A 21,978-nucleotide genomic window follows, 5' to 3' on the forward strand; every position below is an offset into this window, starting at 1 on the left:
TGTGTAGAAGAATAAAATTACAGTGGTTTAATGTTCCTGATTTTGTTTTCAGTTCTAGTTTATTCTATAAAAATAGAATGACTGATGGATGGCTGAATAAATGAAGGTTGTTTTATGGACAGAGAAAAAGTAAAGAGAGCAGAAGCCAATTGGCTGCTCCAAAGTTAACTTTCCTTGGAAGGTGAGGACAGGAAGATGATACTTGGAGTCAGACCTCATTATTCCTGATGGGCAGTGGTGATTGAACCCAGGGTCTGTTGCATGCGAGGTATGTGTTCTGCCACTGAGCCTTTGGCCTTCCTTTCTTTGATCCTTTATTTTTGGAAGGTGAGCTCAATAGGTCAGTTTTTCGTTTGGTGATAAGACATTGTACTGTGTTTCCACTTTGGTACAGGAGCCTAAAACACTGGTCTCCTGTGATTCTTGTTTAATATATGTGTACTATTGTACTCGATTGTGCAAATAAGGAAACCATACAGAACCAATCTTTCTAGTGATCACCTAGCAAAGTCACACAAGGAAGAAGCTTGGGCTCAGACTTGACACTACATCTCCTCATCTCTGAAACACACACAAGGTGTGGGAGTGTGCTCTGTCCTGATGGGAAGATGTACAGAGCAGATGTTTGATATTTGTAAGGAGAAATGTGATAGGTAATGTAGGAAGTCCAAGAGGTGCCTGGAAAGAATCAAGTTGAATGTAGGACAGGTGGGAGCCATTCTGTCAGTGAGTGAATTTTCTTGGTAAAGGAATCGATGAAGGTGTACCAGGAGTCCTATGAGCAGCCATTGGTAACATTTCATCAACAGAGGTGATGATTTGAAATGTCTGTTGTAGTGAGTGGTGAAGGAAGCTGAAAACAGTGGAGAAGAGTGAGCGATGGTGGCCCCTATTGAGTCGCTGTCCTGCTGTCTAGGTAGAATTGAAGAGACACTCCCGATGGAAGAGTAATTACAAAAGGTCTGTGGGTACTTTTATAGGAGTGGAGTTTGGGGTATAAATATCAGAGATGAGCTACATGTTTTAGTTTAGATTGTTTCTCAAATTTGACTCTGAGGTAGAAGAGAAAAGCCATAAAAGAAATAAGGTGTGGTGCTCTATAGTGAAGAAATGCCATGGTCAAGTTTCGCAGTGCCTGGAAAGCTGACTTGAAGAGAGCAAGTCAAACTTGGAGTGGGCCTCATGGTTCTGACCCTGGTTGCCAGTGTGGTCAAGCCTGGAGTGGGCCTCATGGTTCTGACCCTGGTTGCCAGTGTGGTCAAGCCTGGAGTGGGCCTCGTGGTTCTGACCCTGGTTGCCAGTGTGGTCAGGGAAATCACTCAATTTCCCTCTAGTTAGCTGTTTTATGAAATTCAGGGTAACCCTTCTTTTACTGTTTGAGAATTTTATAGATGTATATAATGTGTGTTGATCACCCACCCCATTCCCGTCCCTCTGGCTCTCCCTGTGCCTTTTACCACATTTAACTTTTAAAATACTCCAGCATTTTCCTTTGACCTTCAGAAATAAATTAGAAAACTCCTATTTTAAGAGTGAGCTGTAAATTGACCTAGCTCTTGTCTTGTCTAACATCGTCATAAGAACTTTTGACTGAAATTAGCATAGAAGGTACTGATTTTTCTCTAGGTGGTGCTGGGACTGAACCCCAGGCTTTCTGTCCTCTGTTTACTAAGTAAGCACTCTACTACTGAACCACAGGACTAATCCCTACTTTGCCTACTTTTTCTGTTTATTTATTTATTTACGTGCTTCTCTTTGGTTTTGTTGTTGTTTGTTTGATTTTGAAACACGATGTCACATAGCCCAGACTGGCTTCAGATTCTTCTGTTGTTACAGCTGAGCCTCACCTTAAATCCCCAATCCTCCTGCCTCGCCCTGCCAGGGGTTGAGATTATAAAAATGTTCCACCAGGGCCATTTTCTACATTCCCTTAATAGTTCTTTGTGCTTTCTAGTGGCAACCTATTATTTTGTGATTTCTCATGGTTTAAATATGCATTAGCCGATAATGACTCAAATTTTCTAAGAGACCCCCTTTATGAATAGAATACACACATAAATACACTATATACATCACTATTGTTCCTCAGGTTGTGCCTGTTCTACTGAAAGTGCCACCCCCAACATTTTGTACAGAACAACAGGGCATGCTGTTACTCTCTTTATTTTTTCTGGGGTTAGGAATATAAACCTGGGTCCTCACATAGTGCTTTACCATTGTCATAACCCTAGTCCCCTCTCCCACTTTTCCTTTTGAGACTGGGTCTGCTAAGTTGACCAGGCAGACCTTGAATTTGAGCTCCTCCTGCCTTAGCCTCTAGAGTCACTGGAATTACAGGTCTGTACCATCCATCTTAGAGTGTTATTCTAAGAATTAACTGTACTGTTATTCACCAGTTTGGGAACGGTTCCTCAGCACTGTTCAGGAGCTGCTTTTTAATGCACAGAGCACTTCAGCATCAGTAAGTCTTATTCTGGGGAGCTGGCTTAATGAAGTTCTTGCTGAGCAAATACGAGGAACTGAATTTAGTTCACAGAACCCATGTGAAAGTCTGTCTTTTGGCATATATCTTTAATCCCAGCCCTAGAGGGGAGATGAATCCCTGGACTTCACTGGCCAGTCAGTCTGGACCAATTAGTGAACTCCAGGCTTAATGAGTGACTCTATCTAAAAACAAAAATTAAAAAATAAGGTAGAGAATGGGTGAAGAAGATTTCCACATAGACCTCTGGCCTCCACACATAGAATACATGCACACACCTATGTAAACATGTACACATAGAACACACACACACACACACACACACACACACACACGGAAACAACAAAAATAAATAATACCTGTGACCTCTGGTTGAGCAGAGGTCTTCCTATGGTCTCATGACACTGTCAGAGCAATAGAGTAGTGGATTCTCCCAGAAAGAACACAGTAGGGCTGCCCAAAGTTGTCAGTCCTTAGAACATTTCCTTCCTCTGCTGTAGGTGGCTGAAATTTGACTTGAACCAAGTACTGACTTTACTGAGAATACATTTCAAGCTTGTGTTTAAACCACTAAACTGTAGACAATATTGAAGTAATGTAAATCTTTTTATTTCCCAAAGAATGCACATCTTTTTATGCTGTTCTATAGTCTTTTAAGTTTGTGTTGTATCTAAAAACACTGTACACAACTTGGAATTGTTATTATTGGAATTACTGGGAGAGGAAGAAATGGTCCCCTTAATACTGTTACTTGATGCAGGATTGCCATAGATCTTCAATTGGTAAGCCTCATAGTATCTGTGAATCATAATAATACAAAATTCAGTAAGTTATGCCCACATGGTCTTTTCAATATCTAGAGGAGATAAAATGGCCTTTCTTCATCTCTAAACAGCTAAATCTACTTTAACCTCTATGAGCCATGAAGCACTGTCTGGACCAGCAGAATAGTCTTTAATTGGACAAGCGAGGTGGATGGGCCAACCTGATTGCTGCATCCTGCCCATGGTGTATCCTTAATCTTTCATAGTTTCATGACACACACTTCTCAGTAGAAAATAAGCAATCTTTACAACGTATGAGAATAATGCAACTCATGCATATATAATTCCTGAAGGAATCTAAGGTAGCAAACAGAATATGGAATTCTCATGTCATCACAGCACTACTCAGAGCAATTAAGACATGGATTGGCCTCATATGTACATAGTACTTTCCAGCCTGGAAGGGGAATGGATTGACGTCATTTGTAAGAAAGTGAAATGACCTGAAGAGCATGATGTAAAACCAACTAAGGCAACTCAGAAAGACAAACCTTAAATGTTTTCCCTCCTGTAGAGTCTGGATTTCTAAAAATGACATGAAATCATAAGGAAGACAATATTTATTTCTTTTTCCCATTTCTGTGACAAAATTCTTCATGAAACCAGTTTGAAGGAGGGAGGGTTTATTTGGGTTCATGGTTTGGGCGACAGTGTCTCTCCTGTCTTAGGAGGCAGGGTAGCAGGAGTATGAGGCAACTGGTCACATTGCGTCCGTGGTCAGCTGCTCCCCCTTTCCCTGGTTTGTCCAGTCTCGGACCCGAGTCCATGGGACGGTGCTGTCTGCTCAAGGTGAGCTTTCCTGTCTAGAAATACTCCCAGAGACAGGCACAGAGGTACACCTCCTAGCTGATTCTAAATACAGCCAAGTCAGCTTCAAAGATTAACCATGACAAGAACTGTTTAGGAAGAGGAAGGCAATCAGTGGTGGGGAGGTTCAAAAGAAGATAATGGGAGATGAGTTTGACTAAAGAGGGTTATGTATGCATACATGAAAGTACCATGAAGCTCATTATTTTATATAATAAATAGCCATTAATAAGATGCAGTTATATATGTTGCGCATACATTCAGAAAGACTATTTTAGGAAGTTATCATAGAGCAGCCGTGCTAACAACATTCATTCATTAAACAATTTATTAAGTATAACCTTGTGCCAGCCACTACTGTAGGTCTGGGGGACTTAGCAAATGATTCTCGGTCTTCACCCCCATGAAGTCACACTGTAGAGAAGGCAGGTAGATATTAAACAAAAATGATACAGACAATGGGAGAGGGACTTTTCTCTTCTGTGGAGGTGAAAGCAAGTATCTCAGTTAGGGTTTCTACTGCTGTAATGAAACATCATGACCAAAAGCAGGTTGGGAAGGAAAGGGTTTATTTTGATTATACTTCCATATCGAAGTCCATCACCAAAAGAAGTCAGTATAGGAACTCAAGGAAGGAACCTGTGTTGGCATTTATACATTGGCTGGCCCCTTGGGAAGCTTGCCAGTAAGCAGGCGGGACCTTGGCCCCTCTCAGGGTCCTGACAATGTCATCCTGTGTAGCCTGTTTGTGCATGTGCCAAGGCCCCTTTAAGAGGTGGGCTCTGGGTTAGGGATTTAGCTCAGTGGTAGAGCGCTTGCCTAGCAAGCACAAGGCCCTGTGTTCAATCCTCAGCTCAAAAAAAAAAAACCAAAAAAAAAAAAAAAGAGGTGGGCTCTGCCCACCTTTCTTTCCCTCCCTCCCTCTCCTCCCCCGCCTCCCCCCTCTCTTCCTAGGAGGCTGTGTCTGTACTTCCTCTCACCCCCCTTTCCATCTCTTCTCTCCTCTCTCATTCCTCCTCTCTCCTCAGCCTTTATCTCCAGAGGGGAACTCTCCATCTCTTCTTCCCTTCTCTTAATAAACCCTCTACAAGAGTGCTGTCTGCATGGTGTGAGCGACTTTCCGCTGCTGCTGCCATGCCCCTTGGCTCCCACTCCTAAGGCTACCACCTGCCGTTTCTTAACTCCAACCACCTTGAGGCAGAAATTGATGCCGAGGCCTGGAAGAGTGCTGCTTGCTGACTTGCCCCTCGTGACTTGCTCATCCAGCCCGGGATAGCACTGCTTGCAGTAAGCTGGGCTCTCCAACATCAATCATCCACCTAGAAAATGCCCCACGGGCTGTAGGCCGGTATTATGGGGGTACTGTCTCAATTAGGGCTCCCTCTTCCCAGATGACCCTGGCTTGTGTTAAGTTGACATGAAACTAGCCAGCACAACAGGCCTCACTGTGAGAGTTACAGCTGAACAGAAGCCTGAAGGAAAGAAAGGAGCCAATCTTTGCTGCTGCTGGGTGATTTTGTGAATATGAAGGAGTCTGCCCTCAGGATTGAGGTGTAGCTCAGTGGTAGGGCACTTTTATTATGCATACAACCCCAGGTCCAGTGCCCTCCCCCCAAATGTGAGGACATAAAGGTTTTGTAAGCTCACTCTCTGTGTTCATCATTTGGTAAAGTATTTGTTTTCTGAACAGCACAGAGCCTGGGTCGCATGGCTCCATGAGCAGCCAATACATTTTGCTGAAGAAAAAGCTGATCCATCCCATGCATAGCCATTTTGATGAGCAGGGTAGCTGGAGGGTTTGCTTGTTGGTTACTTCTGTGAAGTACATAGCATTCTTTGTGAAGGAGAGCCTCCTGAAGATGTGTGATGGAATTCTAGGCAGACAGGACAACAGGGTCAAAGGCCCTGAGGCAAGAGGTAAGGCCAAGTTCAAGAAACACCAGGAAGGCCAAAGTAGCTAAATTGTAAATCAGGATCCAAGTAACAGCCAAGGTCAGTCTCTAGGCTCACTTGTGATGACTGTAGTTCTGATGAAATAATCTGCTAGCTCTTTACAATTTTATTTGAAAAAAAAAAAAAAACCTCTTTACGTATGATTTCATATGACTTCCAGCCCATCAAAAGATGCCCAAAGAGGTTAAATAACTTAGCAATATAAAATGGTTAGCAAATATGGGGCTTGGAATTTAAGTACTCTGATTGCATATTCAAAGATCAGTTCATAATTTCCAGCCATTGAACCTTCATTAAATAACGCCCATTCTCTCACTTATCTCTACTCATCAAAACAGCCCCTTTTGAACTCTGCGCTGTGATTTGAAGCATCCTACTATTATTCTCTTGCAAACTGTAGTTCACTTTAATAGATTAAAACAATTCCCTTTTGTTGCAATGTAGGTATTTTTCATAAAGCCATTTACAGCAATTTTCTAATTTTTAATGAGACTTTAAATATTATCTTTTTAAAAATCATAACAAAATGTGGCACTTTTGCTAACCCAAATCATGCCATTGTTCAGAAATTAACAAAAAGCCCTTCTGTGCTACAAAGACTATGGTGTCTATTAATCCAGGCTTCCCTTTAATATCTTCCAGTTGGAAATGGAAAAGCTCCAGCTCCAGGCCCTTGAACAGGAGCACAAGAAGCTGACTGCCCACCTGGAGGAGGAGAGGGGCAAGAACAAGCATGTGGTCCTGATGCTGGTGAAGGAGTGTAAGCAGCTCTCGGGCAAAGTCGTAGAGGAGTCCCAGAAGCTGGAGGAGGTCCTGGTGAAGCTGGAGGAGGAGAAGAAGAAGACGGGCGAATTGGAAGAGCAGCTGTCAGCCGAGAAACAAAGAAGCTCGGGAATGGAGGCCCAGCTGGAGAAGCAGCTCTCTGAGTTCGATACGGAGCGGGAACAGCTGCGTGCCAAGCTGAGCCGAGAAGAGGCACACACCACTAACCTCAAAGAGGAGATAGACAAGATGAAGAAAACGATGGAGCAGATGAAAAGGGGAAATGACAGCAAGCCAGGCATCTCCCTCCCACGAAAGACAAAAGACAGGCGCCTGGCTTCCGTATCCGTGGCGACAGAAGGGCCTGTCACCAGGGCTGTTGCTTGCCAGACAGATACAGTGGCAGAAAGCACTGACCCTGTGAAGAAGTCCCCTTTGACTGTGCCCATGAAGCCTTCCACGGGGAGCGCCCTAGTTCCTGCAAACACAAAAGGGAACGTGGCCCCCAGTGCCCTACTGATCAGGCCAGGTATTGACAGGCAGGCGTCCCACAGTGACTTGGGCCCTTCTCTATCTCCTGCCCCACCACCAAGTGCAAATAGAATTGAGGAAAATGGACCAAGCACGGGCTCCGTTCCTGATGTGTCAAATAGCACACCCTCGACCCCCAGTAGCGCTACCCCTGCCCCTGCCCAGACACCAGGCACAGCTCCCCAGAACCACTCGCAAGCTCCCCCTGTGCACAGTTTACAGTCACCGTGTGCCAACACACCTTTGCATCCAGGTCTCAACCCACGAATCCAAGCGGCTAGATTTAGATTTCAGGGCAATGCAAATGACCCAGACCAGAATGGAAATACCACCCAAAGTCCTCCCTCAAGAGATGTCTCTCCTACAAGTCGGGACAACCTAGTGGCCAAGCAGCTAGCCCGGAATACTGTGACCCAAGCACTGTCGAGATTTACCAGCCCTCAAGCAGGTGCTTCTCCAAGGCCGGGAACGTCTCCAGGAGGGGATGCCGTCACCTGTCCTCCAGTCGGTCGAACGGGTTTAAAGACTCCCGGGGCAGCGCGGGTTGACAGAGGAAATCCTCCTCCTATCCCTCCCAAAAAGCCAGGGCTCTCCCAGACTCCTTCTCCACCACACCCCCAACTGAGGGCCTCCAATGCAGGGGCCAAAGTTGATAACAAAATCGTGGCTTCGCCTCCCTCCACGGTGCCACAAGGGACCAAGGTAGTCAGTGAGGAGAACGTCCCTAAGTCATCCTCCCCTCAGCTGCCACCAAAACCATCCATAGATTTAACTGTGGCACCCGCAGGCTGTCCCGTTTCGGCCCTGGCCACGTCTCAGGTGGGTGCCTGGCCTGCTGAAATCCCTGGACTGAACCAACCTGCATGTTCAGACAGCTCCTCCCTTGTCGTTCCCACCACCATTGCCTTTTGCTCTTCCATAATACCTGTTAGTGCCTCATCCGGTAGCCCCGGTGCCTCAGACAGCCTCCTGGTAACAGCATCAGGTAAAGGGATTGAAATCTTACACCCTTTTTAAAGAATGTGGCCTATTCTCTCACTTGTCTTAATTTCTTTCACATTGTCTTGAAACATTTTTAATAACCCCATTTCCCCATTTCTTTCCCCTTTTTTTCTTTCTTCCTTTTTTTTTTTAAATTTTCTTTAAGGCTCTGGGGTGATGGTGATTCATCTTGATCTATGAATTGTGGTTTCATCATGCTAAGCACTTTTCCTGAAAATAGTGGTTTGAAGCACACAAAGACCATTAATTTTTAGAGAGACTAAAACATTTCCAGGGGAGGAAAGAGCATCCCTTCCTATCAAATACTTGTCTCACGAGACCTCAGTATTAATGGATCATCCTCAGTGTGCATTCAATTTGTTCCCTCTAGGAGGGCATAAGAAAAATCCTTTCAAGTCACTGTTCACACCACTCTGGATTAGCAGGTTGATGGGGTTTGTTCTGTAGCTAAGAGATAGGAGGTTAATATCAGTTTGGTATGAGTGTTCCCTTCTTACCCTCAACAAAGGACCGTGAGTGTTTATAAGTTCTAAGTTTAGTTTATTTTGAATGCTGTGTACCCCATTTGATAGGGCATTGTCTTCCAAGACTTGAGCACAGACAGCTTCTGCCCCACATGGGCACTGTTAAAGTTCCCATCGCAACGGTGTATCCTGAAGTTGCTCAATATGGGAGCTGCACAAAGGACTGGATGTTTTTCTTTTTTGTTGTGTATGGTTTGTGGAAGCATTGCTTTCTTTATTAGCATGGCTAATGTGGATTCATGGTTGGTGTCAAAGCCTGATAGCTACTCTGAGCAGCCGCTGCTGTGATCACATGTTGGGGCTGGTAGATCCTTTGGGCTCTAAAGAGAAGGATTTGAAAAGGAAAGGAAATCTCAATAGCATCACATTTAAAACTTAAAGCATGTGGCACTGCCCTTGAGGAGGTAAGTGCTTCAGATTGCATGCTTCTAAATGCAAGCCGTCCCCCTTGAAATTCAGCTGTGGGGGAGGTTGTTTTCATTTTCGAGGGCAAACTGAGAACCAGAAGCAGCATGGACTTTGGGGTTGAAGATCAGTGTTAGAGTTGAGGCTCTGTTGTATATAATTGTGTTTTTGATGATCTTTCCCATAACTGAACAAGTTTTCTCTTCCTTAAGTTGGAGTGTGTCCTGCTCACTGGGAAGTTAGCTGGAAGGTGTCTAAGAGACCATCACATATCAAGGCATGGCAGTGAACTTGGGGCAGCATGAGTAATCACAGCCTGATTAATGGTGTTGCTCATAGCACTTTTGAGAATTTGCTTCAGAATTGACCTTGGGGTCCTTTTACACTATCTTTATAAGCATTCGAGATTCCTATTTTTTTTCTTCTCCAAAATGGTTGTATCTCTTGGCATTGCTTGGAATCATGTTGGCTTTCCCACTAGGTAAGCTTGCCCTAAGAAGGGAGAGATTTAGTACCATCCAGAAGACTCTAAAAATGGACCCCAAGCCCTATGGGATGCTGGAAAGCATTGCTCCAAAGTCATTTGGGGCCACCACAGCGCTCTGCTGTAACCGTACAGACTACATGACAGACAACACTTCCCAGGGCATATGAGTGTCGTCAGCTGGTTCTGTTTATACCATAGAGCCGTCTCCAATACCTTGAGGCTCTGCCGGCTGCTGCCTCCGTGGGCACTGTGATCCCGAGTCCAGCTGCAGACACCCTTTAAGTTTCAACAGAGGAGCTTCAAAAGCAGCATGTATGACTGCAGAGCATTCTTTCCACAGGGTTTGGAGTTCAGTTTTAAAAGATGGCTAATTCCTAATCTAGTAAATATTTGCCCAAACAACCTATTTTGTGTTCGGTAGAATTCTTGATAAAGAAGCCAACCCCCTGCACCGCCCCCAAAAAAGCGTTTTGTGAATATCTGAGGTGCCAAGGAGAATATAAATAGAGATTTTGATGAAACAGCCACCATTGAAGATATGTAAAACTGGTTTCTTATTTCCTGTTTCCCGATTTTCTCATTTGGCCGTAGAGTTCTCAGAACTGCAGGATAGCCCTTGGAATAGCAGGCTTCTGCTGAGTTGATTATAAGGTGTGCCTCTTTAGGGCAGAAGGGTGGCACCAGAGGTCTTAGTCCTTCAGCAGGTGTTTAGTACACACCTCCCTGTGTGCTCCGAGGGCGAAAGTGTTAGACCGATGCATACTTGTATAATTATAGAATTCGACTACAGGTGTAGACCATCCTGAACTTCCCAAATTAGATGGTATTTCCCCTGCCTTGCAGTTAGCTTGTTCCAACTCTCCTGTTTTAAAGATGGTCTGCTGGTGCTGGGGGTCCAGTCCAGAGCCTTATGCATGCTAGGCGAGTGCTCCACTGAGCTCCACTGCAGTGTCTGCCACCACACCCATCAGCCAGGAAGCTCCACAGCTCCATCCGTCTTGCTTCTTAACCTTGCTGTTTCTAGATGAGCTTGTCCCGCTCCAGGTCAGGAGCCCACGGGAGGTCATTAACTTTCCCCTGATGCCGCTGCAGAGGCTAGGAACAAGGCCCAGGGACAGCAAGTACCTACAGGTGCCTGGCAGATATCTGTTCCCCTTTTCCATGAGCACGTGAGCAAGCTGTTTGAACTGAGTTTCAAATGCCAAATTTAGCTAATTTCTGCCCTTCTGTAGTTCTAATCCTGGAGAGACATTATTTCTAAGCTATTAGCTTTGCCATCTAAAACTTAAACTCTTGGACACAAAATTAAGATTACCTCCCAGCTGAAGGGTGTCCTGACTTATCCTGATGGGTAGGACTGTTTAGTGTCTGGTCCTCCCTGCCCTAGGCCCCAGGATCTTTCTCTTGAGACCTCCTGTGTCTGTCATCTTCTGTGTCTAGCAGCTAAGTGATATGAAAGCCCAGAAGAAGGCTAGAATGACAGAAGATTCCCGTTTAATGGGTTGCATTGTAAATTGCACTAACCAGAGGCAACCTGGTGGCAAGCGGTGAACTTTTAAAATAAAGCTTTAAATTCTGAATGAGTTAGAAGTTCTCACTCCTTCTGAACTTGTCCAGTGAGCACACACAGTTAGATGAAGAAGCTTGAATCAGGCCTCACTCTGGGCAGCCGAGTCCCCAAGCCCTTGCTCATTCTCCTCTGTTTCTTTTCTGTCATTGTTTTTCTTGTTACTGTTATTTACTTTGTAAACATTTCATTTGGTTCAGACTTTTTTCTTTCCTTACATATATCCTTTAAAGTATCCTCATCTATGATTGGCTTGAGAGCTAAATCAGAAAACAAGAATGGTCTGGGCTGTGACCTTAACCCTCTCCACCCTCTGAAGCTGGTGCCAGAAGCTGTCCTCCGCCCTCCTCTTCTGCCATTGCATGTCCCCGCTGTTCCGTGGCCTGCGGTGCACAATCCTCACCTTTACTAACGTCTGCCTACGATGCTGCACAAATGAATGAATGTCTAACATCCGTAGAGTAGCTGTGTGGATTCGGGGCTCTTCCGTCATTACTAATCCAGTTAACCAGACATGACCTGTTCTCTCGTTGTTGAGAATTTCAGATGAATACTAGTGTTGTGATGGGGTTTTGATTTTACTTCCCCCATATTTGTAACAGGACTTATGAAGATAAATTGTGCTAGGAAAAAAATTGGAAATGAGAGTGAAAACATAACATTTGTTTGACATTTAAGAGTATGTGATATTTACAAAGCACATTTCTTTTATGAAGCTTTAAAAATAATGCTTTTCAGTCCTCTAAGGAAACTGATAGAGCTTCTTCTGAATATAACAAGCAGAATGATGATACCTCATGACCTAAAGATTAAGAATATTTTTGAATAAAGCATTTTACCTTTCACATCAGTGGGGCCTTCCAGAAAATTATATGTATATATATAAAATTGAATATTTCCATATAAAACAATTAGCAATATGTATTTGTATTGTCTTCTCTAAAGCTTAGAATTGTGCTTAAAAAAGAAAAAGAAAAATGAAAACAAAGTTTTTAAAGAATAGCAAAATTTAGTGTGTACACATTGGTATTCATGGAAGAATATCAAGAACCAAGATTCCTTGAATGAAATCTAAAGAGATGAGAGAATGAGTGTGTGTGTGCACATGAGTGTGTGAGAGTGTGTGTGTGTGCCTGCGTGCGTGTGTGTGTGTGAGTGTGTGTGTGTGTGTGTGTGTGTGGAAAGCATGAAGCAGACCCCCGCCCCCGTTCTGCTGGGGACAGTAGTGTGATGCCTTCCTATTGCTTGTGTTTGCTTTACAGTCAAGGTGTCCGGCCTTGGTGTTTATAATTTTCTGTCTATCATCCATTTCTAATAAGTACTGATTTAATTTTTGTGGGCCTGTTTTTTTGTTTGTTTGTTTTTAAGAAAATACAAAAGGTAAAATGTACCAGAGAGGAGCCTTCTTGTAAGTATGAAGTAAAAATACTACTTTTCTAAGAAGACCTTATCAATATCAATGGGGAAATATTATAAGTATTTGAGAAATAATTGAATTTTATAAAAATTTTAATCTTGTCTGTCATTGCTGCCCTGGTATGATAAAACAATAAATTATCCATAGATTCTGATAATTAGTTATAAAAATACAATATCAAGATTTTTATATTCAGTATAGTTTTAGTTGCATAAATGGCCTCTCTTTGATTTATTTTTATAAAGAATTTTAAATATTCTGAGAAATTTCTTTGATATGTAATCTTTTAGTATATCCTGAAAGAATTTGAGGCCCAAAACTTGGCATTAATCATAAGAATTGACTATTACATTCATATTAGTGTAACTAACACCTTGGTACAGGGGAAAAAAAAGCATCCATGCGTTGCTTCTTGCTGAAGGGAATGTTACATGTACCCATGGAAAGTCTGCCCAGAGGAGCATGTATGTGTACCTATGTGTAGCACTACTTAAAAGTACTGGGACTTTCTCATGTATTTAAGCCGAAAAGACACAAATACCAACTAAATAAACATTTGTATTTTACTGTTTTTACAGCCTTTTGATCAAGGAAGGATTCAGAAAATTTTCCAGGCTATATGCAGCCGACTTCACACTCTTAACAGATTCTCTTCTAAAGCTGCTAAATACTGATGAGAACTGTCTAACCATGATAACTCTTACAGTTTTTGTTAAAGCTATATGGTAGTGTCCTGCTCTGTTGGCCAGTTAAAACGTTTGTTAGTCCTGCTGTGCAGATGGCGAGAGACGGTCATTTTCAAAGCGGTTTTGTCACCCTGTGCTGTTGTATAATACAGCCAAATTATATTTGTTGTATTGCTCTTAGCTCTTAACATTTATTATTTGTTTCCCAAATAAGGAAATTCAAGGAACATAATAAACTCCTTGATAAAGTAAGGCCCACTTTCTAGCTTATGTAAAGTAATTGTCTTGGAAACATTGTTGAAGAAACTGTTTCTAAATACTGTGCTGTCTTATACCTACTTGATTTATGTTTCCATATCAGTATTGAAACTGAGGTAACCTTTACATAGTTTTAAAATTCAAAATGCTCTCAAATTCCACATAGAAATTTAAGTTTGTGATGCGTGGCAGCCATCTTGGTTGCCCGTCACTTGACTAATACCAATCATTTAACTCCTAATTTATGTCAGCCTCACAACTAAAAATAACTTGTCACCATGAACGTTAATGGATAGCAGATACAAGGTCAAACATAACAGTATGGATTTGTGCTAGCGTATTAACAGATTGATCTTGTAGGGATATAGTTTCATGTCTCTCTGTGTGTGATTCAAAAAAGAATGGTAGTGTCTGTCTTCTCTTGTCCCTCCTACTCTCTAACTAGGGTCACTTTAACCTACAGGCTGGTCACCCTCCCTAACCCCTTTGTTAATGAGTGGTGGTCCTGCCCCCCTGGCTGGCAGGCCTACCCTTCTTCAGCAAGCTGCTGCCCAGGGAAATGTCACTTTATTATCAATGCTGCTTAATGAAGAAGGACTGGACATAAATTACTCCTGTGAAGATGGCCATTCTGCCTTGTATTCTGCTGCTAAGAATGGACATACAGGTAAAAAAAAAAAGAAAGAAAGAAAGAAAGAAAGAAAGAAAGAAAGAAAGAAAGAAAGAAAGAAAGAAAGAAAGAAAGAAAGAAAGAAAGAGAAAAAGAAAAAGAAAAAACACAAGCTCTTACCTTACCACACTTGTAAAAGGACAGAAGACCAAAGGAGATTGATTCACTGGGTTCACTGTTGTGAGCAAAAGATCCACTAGAATTCCATTTTTCTTTTAAAGGGAGGAACGAGTAAATCTTTTTTCCCATGAGTTTTAAAGTCTTATGAATATTTAAAGGCCTAATTATGTACTTACTTAATGTAGAATGTAGAGCAAGTAGCAAAGTAAATTTTCATTTGTGCACACCAAAAGGTATTGTCCACATAGCAATTATAAATCACCCATTAGAGTCAAGCTGTGGCTCTGGGCTCACTCCTGCCAGGGCAGAGTAACCCTGATTTATGCTAAGGAAGAAGAGCAGAGCATCCAGGCTGTGAGGATTAGGGTGTTGAGTGCAAGCTACAGTGAGGGTAAGTTTTACTAGATAGGAAGGATGTTCTTGGAATAATTTATAGTTAGTTAGGGGTTTGTTTTTTGGGGGGTTGGGGGCGAACTGAAAAATTATGGCACAATAAATGATCTGTGAGTGGACACTAAATTATTTTTACTCTTTAACATGCAAGCCCCATAGTTCAGTCTACTAAAACACGTAGTAGTTCAGAAGAGGAGATAGCTTGACTGCATGTCCTAAATTAACAGCGTATGTGAGCCATAGACTACTGGTTGGTTCAGACAGACACAGTATTTCCCTGAGCAAAGAAGACTGTAGTTTTGCTGTGGGATGTTCTGTATATTAAATGTGTTTCTCTGATTGGTTAATAAATAAAACACTGATTGGCCAGTAGCCAGGCAGGAAGTATAGGCAGGACAAGCAGAGAAGAGAATTCTGGGAAGTAGAAGGCTGAGGCAGAAAGACACTGCCAGACACTGCCATGACAAGGGAGATGTAAGGTACCGGTAAGCCACGAGCCACATGGCAAAATATAGATTAATAAAAAGGGGTTAATTTAAGATAGAAGAAGTAGATAACAAAAAGCCTGCCACAGCCATACAGTTTGTAAATAATATAAGCGAATGCCAGGGCTTGGCGGGACCCAGAGAGGAAACTCCAACTACATAGTTTTAAAGTGCTTTGGAATTCAGAAGCACTGGGGGAATTTCCTTCACTGCATAGAAATTAAACCATGCACTATTATTTATGCTACTTCTCTGTTCGTGATGTTTATGTCTCAGGTGACTCTCTGTGGGCTGTTCTTGATCTTCAAGTATGTAGGATGACCCACAGAGAATCACTTTGACAATTAAATTAGCATCAATCATGCACTAAGAATGTAACTATATAAATACAATTTGGTAAATGAATCTGGTTCTTTGCCCCAAAACATTATTTTGGAGAAATCTCTGCTGGGGAGGGGTGGGGCGAGGAATCTAGCAAAGTATTTTTCTGATATATGGTATTCCTTTTGACCCATCAACAACTCTCCTAGGAATACTTTTAAAAATCATGTCTTGGTGGCTTTGGAGATAGCGTGTCTTTGGGAAAAGAGGTGGCTTTCCATGTGAAAGTCCCTGACATGCATACCACATCCAGCAGGACAGAGCTTTCAGATCAGCTGTGCAGGAGAGAGGGCCTTGAGCCATGAGAGTCTCTTTACAGCTTCTAGGGAGCTTGGCTCATCATAGCGCTGAACAGAGTATTAACGTGACTTTCTGTTAAAAACCCGTAGACTGTGTGCGATTGCTGCTGAATGCAGAAGCCCGAGTCGACGCTGCTGATAAAAATGGCTTCACACCCTTGTGCGCCGCAGCTGCTCAGGGACATTTTGAGTAAGTGATGCTCTTCATTCTTTTCATTTGCCTGTTTGTTTCTGTGAGAATGACCCCTTTTTATATTCCTGCACATATTTCACTCCTGCTAAGTATGTAAATGAGTGATCAACATCCATTGACAAATCCTCCAAACATCTTTGAGTGTTCATATGCAAAGCTGGACCCTAGATTTGTTTTTGTAATAATAGCTAAGTGTTGTATCTGAAGGACGTGGTGCATGCCCATGTCTGAATTATCCAACATTGAACTTGCTTCTGGAAAAGGTCAACTATAGCATACCACTGGAGAACGAAGTAAGGAGTGCTGAGCTCTTCTTGTTTTCTTTCCTACAAAAGCTTTTGTTAGTGCTACCATTAAAAGTAAAACATAGAATTATATTATTTATTATAATGCTTTTGTCCTTCTGGTAAGTTATTTGATAGTTAGGCCCCCATGCTTATCTTGCTTCATTTACAATTAGGAAGAGAAAGATCAAAGCAGGGCTCTTGCATACTGAAAGAAGCTCAGGTACAAAGGAAATACAAAGGGAACTGGTTAGTTACTACGCACATGACTTTAACAGTGATTTCTAAAGGAGTTGGAAGTCATTAAATAGAGTGATCACTTTTGGAAACTAAAAGTCATATTTTAATAATAGACTCTAGCAAATTGCTGCCCAGCCCGTGCTGAGCTGGCAGGTTGTGAAGCTTATATACTGCTGCCTGAAAATCCATCTGTCCTAAGAGAAATAGTCTTGAGCAAACTACAGAATCCATGGCATTTTGGTTTTGAGCCTCAGTCTATACCAGATGAGCTTTCTCCAGCTCAGACTACACAGTTCTTAAAGTAGGGCTTTTTTAAATTCACATCAGTGATATTAATTATAAATGTATTCTCTAGTATTTCAAATGCATCCTTCGGCGTCATTTTCCCTGGGGGATCTGGTGCACATCTCATCAGCCTGAGTTTGGTTTTGGAAACCATGCTGCTTTTGCTGCTCCTTTTGGTTATATTCTGTGTCCTCCAAAACAGACCTCTCCTCCCGGGTCTGTTTCTGCCCTTGTCACCTCCTGGTCACCTCGCCATCTGGAAGCTCCTTGCTTGGAAGACATACCTGCCACAGGACAGAAACACAGATAGCTTTTGAAGGAGGAACCTGTGGAAATGTAGGAATCAGTAAATGTAAAGGACATGTTACACAAATATGTCAACATGTAACTTATTCTAAAACATGTGTAAGCCAAATATGGGTAAAAACCAAAACCAACCAACCTGCCTTCCCCGAATCCAGTTTGTTCAAATTCTGTCTCTGTGTGTTGAACTAGTCACTGCGTCCCAGTCTTGGCTTTACCCCTTCCCCTTTTCTGTGTGGCTCTGTGTCCTCAGAAGCCAGCTACCCCCAAAGAGACAGCCTCTTCCATCTTTCTCCCAAGGTAGCCCTTTCCCAGCCTCCTGCTACTTTGTATAGAGGAGGCACATGGTGCCAGGCTGTCTCTGCCATTTATAATCATTTTCTTGAGGGAAAGAAAATCACAAAGTGATTCAGCAGGCCCGTGTTTGTTCCGAGGCTCACACTATTTTCAATACAAATAGTACGTCCACCAAGTGTGACTAAACCATTTAACCCAATAGTGTTGTTTTTAGTCCTGTGAAAGTGATAGCAATGCAGTAAGGTTCGTAATACCTGATTTGGTCTAAATAAAACTAATGGCTACATGTCAGTATGCAGGCTTGCTTATGCATGTCATCTGGGTATGACCAGGGAGCACGTCAAAGCTGACATCTCATTTCTGTATAACTAATCACAATCCTATGTGCAGATGTATAGAATTACTAACTGCATATGATGCCAACATCAATCACGCTGCTGCTGGAGGACAGACACCTCTGTACCTGGCCTGTAAAAATGGAAATAAAGAATGTATCAAACTCCTGCTGGAAGCTGGCACCGACCGGAGTATAAAAACCAGAGTAAGTACCCATCTGGGAGAGTTCTCACTGACATCCATACCATGTCTCAAAACTAGTTGTATAGGTTCAAACATCATATACTTGTGGTTTTCTAATATAGATGTGTATACAGGACATGTGCAGACATTTTTTGATGTCATTATTCCCTAAATAAGGCAGTATAACAACTGGTTACATAGTATTTGCACTGTAGATGGCACTCTAGGTAATATGGAGAGGACTTAAGGATGTGTCTAAGCGCTCGGGAAATGCTGCAATAGTTTTCATGAGGGATTCATGCATCTCCAGGAAGACAGAAGCCAGGCTGGGTGGGGTGTAGCTTTGGGACTCTTCTCCCAGGAATGCTAAAGGACAGCTGTACATGGAAGCAGGCTCCTCGGTTGTCCTTTCACTTTAAAGATATCGAATTGGAAAGTGACCTCTGCTTGAGTCTCTAGCTTGCTAGTTAAAAATTATGTTTTCACCTCATTAATCATTCAAATTCTGAGGCTTGAAACAACAAAAAGAAAGGATAATGCGGCTGTTAGTATTTCAGAATAGAGACAACGAGCACGTAAGTTTTTATTCATTGAACAAATTCTACTCTTAGAACTTTGATGTTATATAATTTCTCCAACAAGAACCCATCATTAATTATCAATATGAGCAAAGATAATGAGGCCAGGTATAAATATTTTCCATTGTGGGTTATTGGTAGAGCTTAAAATCAAAACAAAACTCCAGAATTATGTTTATTTAATTTCAAATTTTTATTCAATTTTGAAATTCTTATTATATGTGTATGGGAGTTTTTCCTGCAGGTGTGTCTGAATCGCTCACATGCCTGGTTCCCATAGAGTTCAGAAGAATTCATCAGATCCTGTGGAACTAGATTTACAGGTGGTTGTGGGGGGTCGTGTGGGTGCTGGGAATTGAACCCAGCTCCTCTACAAGAACAGCCAGTGCTCTTAACCACTGAGCCACTTCTCCAGATGCTGTTTGTTTTTTTAATCTGAAAAAAGTAGTTTAGTTTTACATTTCCTTGTTATTTTAAGTATTTCATCAAAGAAATATGTGGTATTTATTTATATATATTTACTAATATATATATACATATATATATTCACTACAAAAATCCTACCTTATAGATGAAAGAGAAATGAATTTTACTTCATCAAACTGAATAAGAAGTACAACATGGAAGGTTAAACCAGGTCCTGTTGAGAACATAGATCCATGCCCTCTAGCTAGATTTGTTGAGCTGAACAGAATCTTTAGAAATACATAAATGCACAGTATAATTCATAGGTGGTCTCAGGGGAATAATTATGTCTTATGCCTTTTAACGGCAAGGTAGTAAGAGAAAGTGGAATGTTGAAAGGTTTTTGTCTTGTCTTGTTTTTTCCTAGAAGGTCTGCTTAGACTGTTAATTAGGAAGGAAGGTAATCGGCACTTACTCTCTGTGGCCTACATAAGGTTGGTATCCTAACTCTACAGAAAAAAGAAGGACCTGCTTTACCTGACTGGCTCATACCCCCGCTCTAGATACTGACTCTGTAGTCTTGTCTGAGTCAACTGAACTTAACTGGCATGAGATCTAAAACAGAAAAAGGCAATGGAAAGGATCGCAATACTTAGTGTACATTGAGATGGTTCTCACTTACTGGCTGATTTTCTTAGCTTTTACATCATTACTTAAAAAGTAGTGCTGTTGTGGTATATACCTGTAATTCCAGCACTCAGGAGGCAGAGGCAAGAGGACTGTATCAAGTTCCAGGCTAGCAAAGGCTGCATAGTGAGACCCTTTCTCAAAACACACATTACAAAAAAAGAAAGAAAATACTGTAGCTCATTGAAATATATTTAATATAACAATATGGAATTCTATATGAAAATGATGTTAAAGCTATAATGTAAAATAGAAAAAAAAATAAACCCCCAAAGCAAGTCAATTCTTTGACAGACTCTTTAAAAACAAACAAGAATTCCTGTGGAATGGGCACACCCACCTCTGTGTCGGAATGAGAGGGAGAACGCTTGTCAGGTTTAACTGTATCCCGCTCACTTGCTGGGCGTGTTTGATAAGCTGGTGGGCTCTTCCCACTGCAGTCCCCACAGATGCATTTGTCTGGAGAGAGGCTTGGGATCTGCACTTTTAACAGAGTCCCAGAGGGCACCGAGGCTGCAGGACTGAAGACCACTACCCTGAGACCGACTGCTCTCGAAGCCAGCTGGAGTGGGGAAGGGGCCCCAGAGCAATTCATTCTAGAAAACAGACTCAGGGATTTTAGGTGGAACATTTTCTGAGGAAGTATGGAATACCTCTACAGTGAGCAGTCACTGAGCAGAAGCCCATAGACATCCAGCGAAACGATCTGGCTTTGTTTCTCCTGTATTCCTACCCTTCCCCTATTACCTAGAATCTCTCCTTCTGGAATAATTGGCATAAAAGTGTTCGAATCCTTTGATCATTGTTGCCTTGAAGTAAAACTGGCTTTCAGCAGTGTTCTCCAGTGTATTACTAATTTACTAATACCATTGTTATTGCATACAGTTAAAAAAATCTCATTAGGGAAACGTTCATTCCATTTTTAATACTAAATTGAGATTCTGGTTGGTCAAGCATAATACTCAGGAGACTAGGCAGTACTTGCTCATTCCAGATGGTGACTATTAGGTAGAAATGGTGGTTTAACAGCAAACATGAATCACAGTTGTGGGAAATAATGTCACCAAGGAAAATCAGAGAGCTTAAGTTCATCAGGACTATTCAGGGTTGGACCACCTCCTTTCTTTGGTACAGTGGTCCCTGACCAAAGACATTTAGAGGTGGGCTTTCAAATAACACTGTTTTCATCGTTCATGTTGTTTTCAACGCTTTCCCCCTGGTCAATTTATTTTCAGGATGGCTGGACACCAATTCACGCAGCTGTGGACACTGGTAACGTGGACAGCCTCAAGCTCCTAATGTACCATAGAGTGCCAGCTCATGGAAACTCTTTGAGTGCAGAAGAGCCCAAGTCAGGCTTGTTCACCATGAATGGAGGAGAGAGCCCTCCAGGTACATCTAAGCCTGTGGTTCCTGCCGACCTCATTAACCATGCTGACAAAGAAGGCTGGACAGCTGCCCATATCGCTGCTTCCAAAGGTTTCAAGGTGTGTCTGGCATCCGGCCTCATCACCCAGTTGTGAATTTGATGAGTGGCATAGCCATCTGCAATTGATCTGGTGTGTTTAGACTGAGTAATTGGAAATGGAGTAATACCACTGCAGAAGATGATGAGCTGCTGCTGGTACAAATTGTCTTTCATTTCTCTCCAGCAGATGTTTATGGTTAAGGACATAAGAGAATTTTCATTTTTTTAAAAATCTTTTATTTGGAGTCTTTCAATAACAAATATGAGAGTAATTTCAAATGTTTTCTCTCATCCATGTTAAAGAAGGAAAGATTAGTATTAATGTAATTCATGGGTCATTTACAACCAAAATCACATACTTGTTAAAGCACTGCTTTCTAGAGGGAGGTTCAGATTGTAGGCTAGTGTCTTGTGCTCTTTCTATTAGTAATAGTAGGCTAATATGGTATTAGAACACTCCTGAGTGCAGAGCACTATGCATGCTAGTATCTGAAGAAAAATTTTGTTCTTAGCTCTTAGACCAGTGGCAAGTGTCGGATAAGGAGACAAAAGAGAGTCCAAAGCGATGAATGGGCATCAGATCAGCCCTGCCATCAGTGATGTGGAAAAACAGATTATGCACTTCACAGAGCAGGGTTTTTAGGAATAGGCACTTCAGGGACTGTT

The 21,978-nt window shown here is 42.1% G+C and overlaps 1 protein-coding gene across 4 annotated transcripts in view; it reads left to right on the plus strand.

Annotated features, from left to right (window-relative positions):
- Positions 1–21,978, plus strand: part of Cttnbp2 (cortactin binding protein 2) — a 156,442-nt gene that overhangs the window by 73,898 nt on the left and 60,566 nt on the right. For 3 of the 4 annotated variants that reach the window (XM_006991232.4, XM_042272818.2, XM_042272819.2), the window contains exons 4-8: positions 6,709–8,344; positions 14,169–14,372; positions 16,144–16,243; positions 18,046–18,196; positions 21,080–21,331. In XM_006991232.4, the coding sequence (XP_006991294.1) occupies positions 6,709–8,344; positions 14,169–14,372; positions 16,144–16,243; positions 18,046–18,196; positions 21,080–21,331 (2,343 nt within the window). Of the gene's footprint in view, positions 1–6,708; positions 8,345–14,168; positions 14,373–16,143; positions 16,244–18,045; positions 18,197–21,079; positions 21,332–21,978 lie in introns of those variants that run through there. The other variant, XM_042272820.2, reaches the window with a different exon arrangement.

The sequence above is a fragment of the Peromyscus maniculatus genome, chromosome 3 (assembly GCF_049852395.1).
Source record: "Peromyscus maniculatus bairdii isolate BWxNUB_F1_BW_parent chromosome 3, HU_Pman_BW_mat_3.1, whole genome shotgun sequence".
In the NCBI taxonomy this organism is placed as follows: domain Eukaryota; kingdom Metazoa; phylum Chordata; class Mammalia; order Rodentia; family Cricetidae; genus Peromyscus; species Peromyscus maniculatus.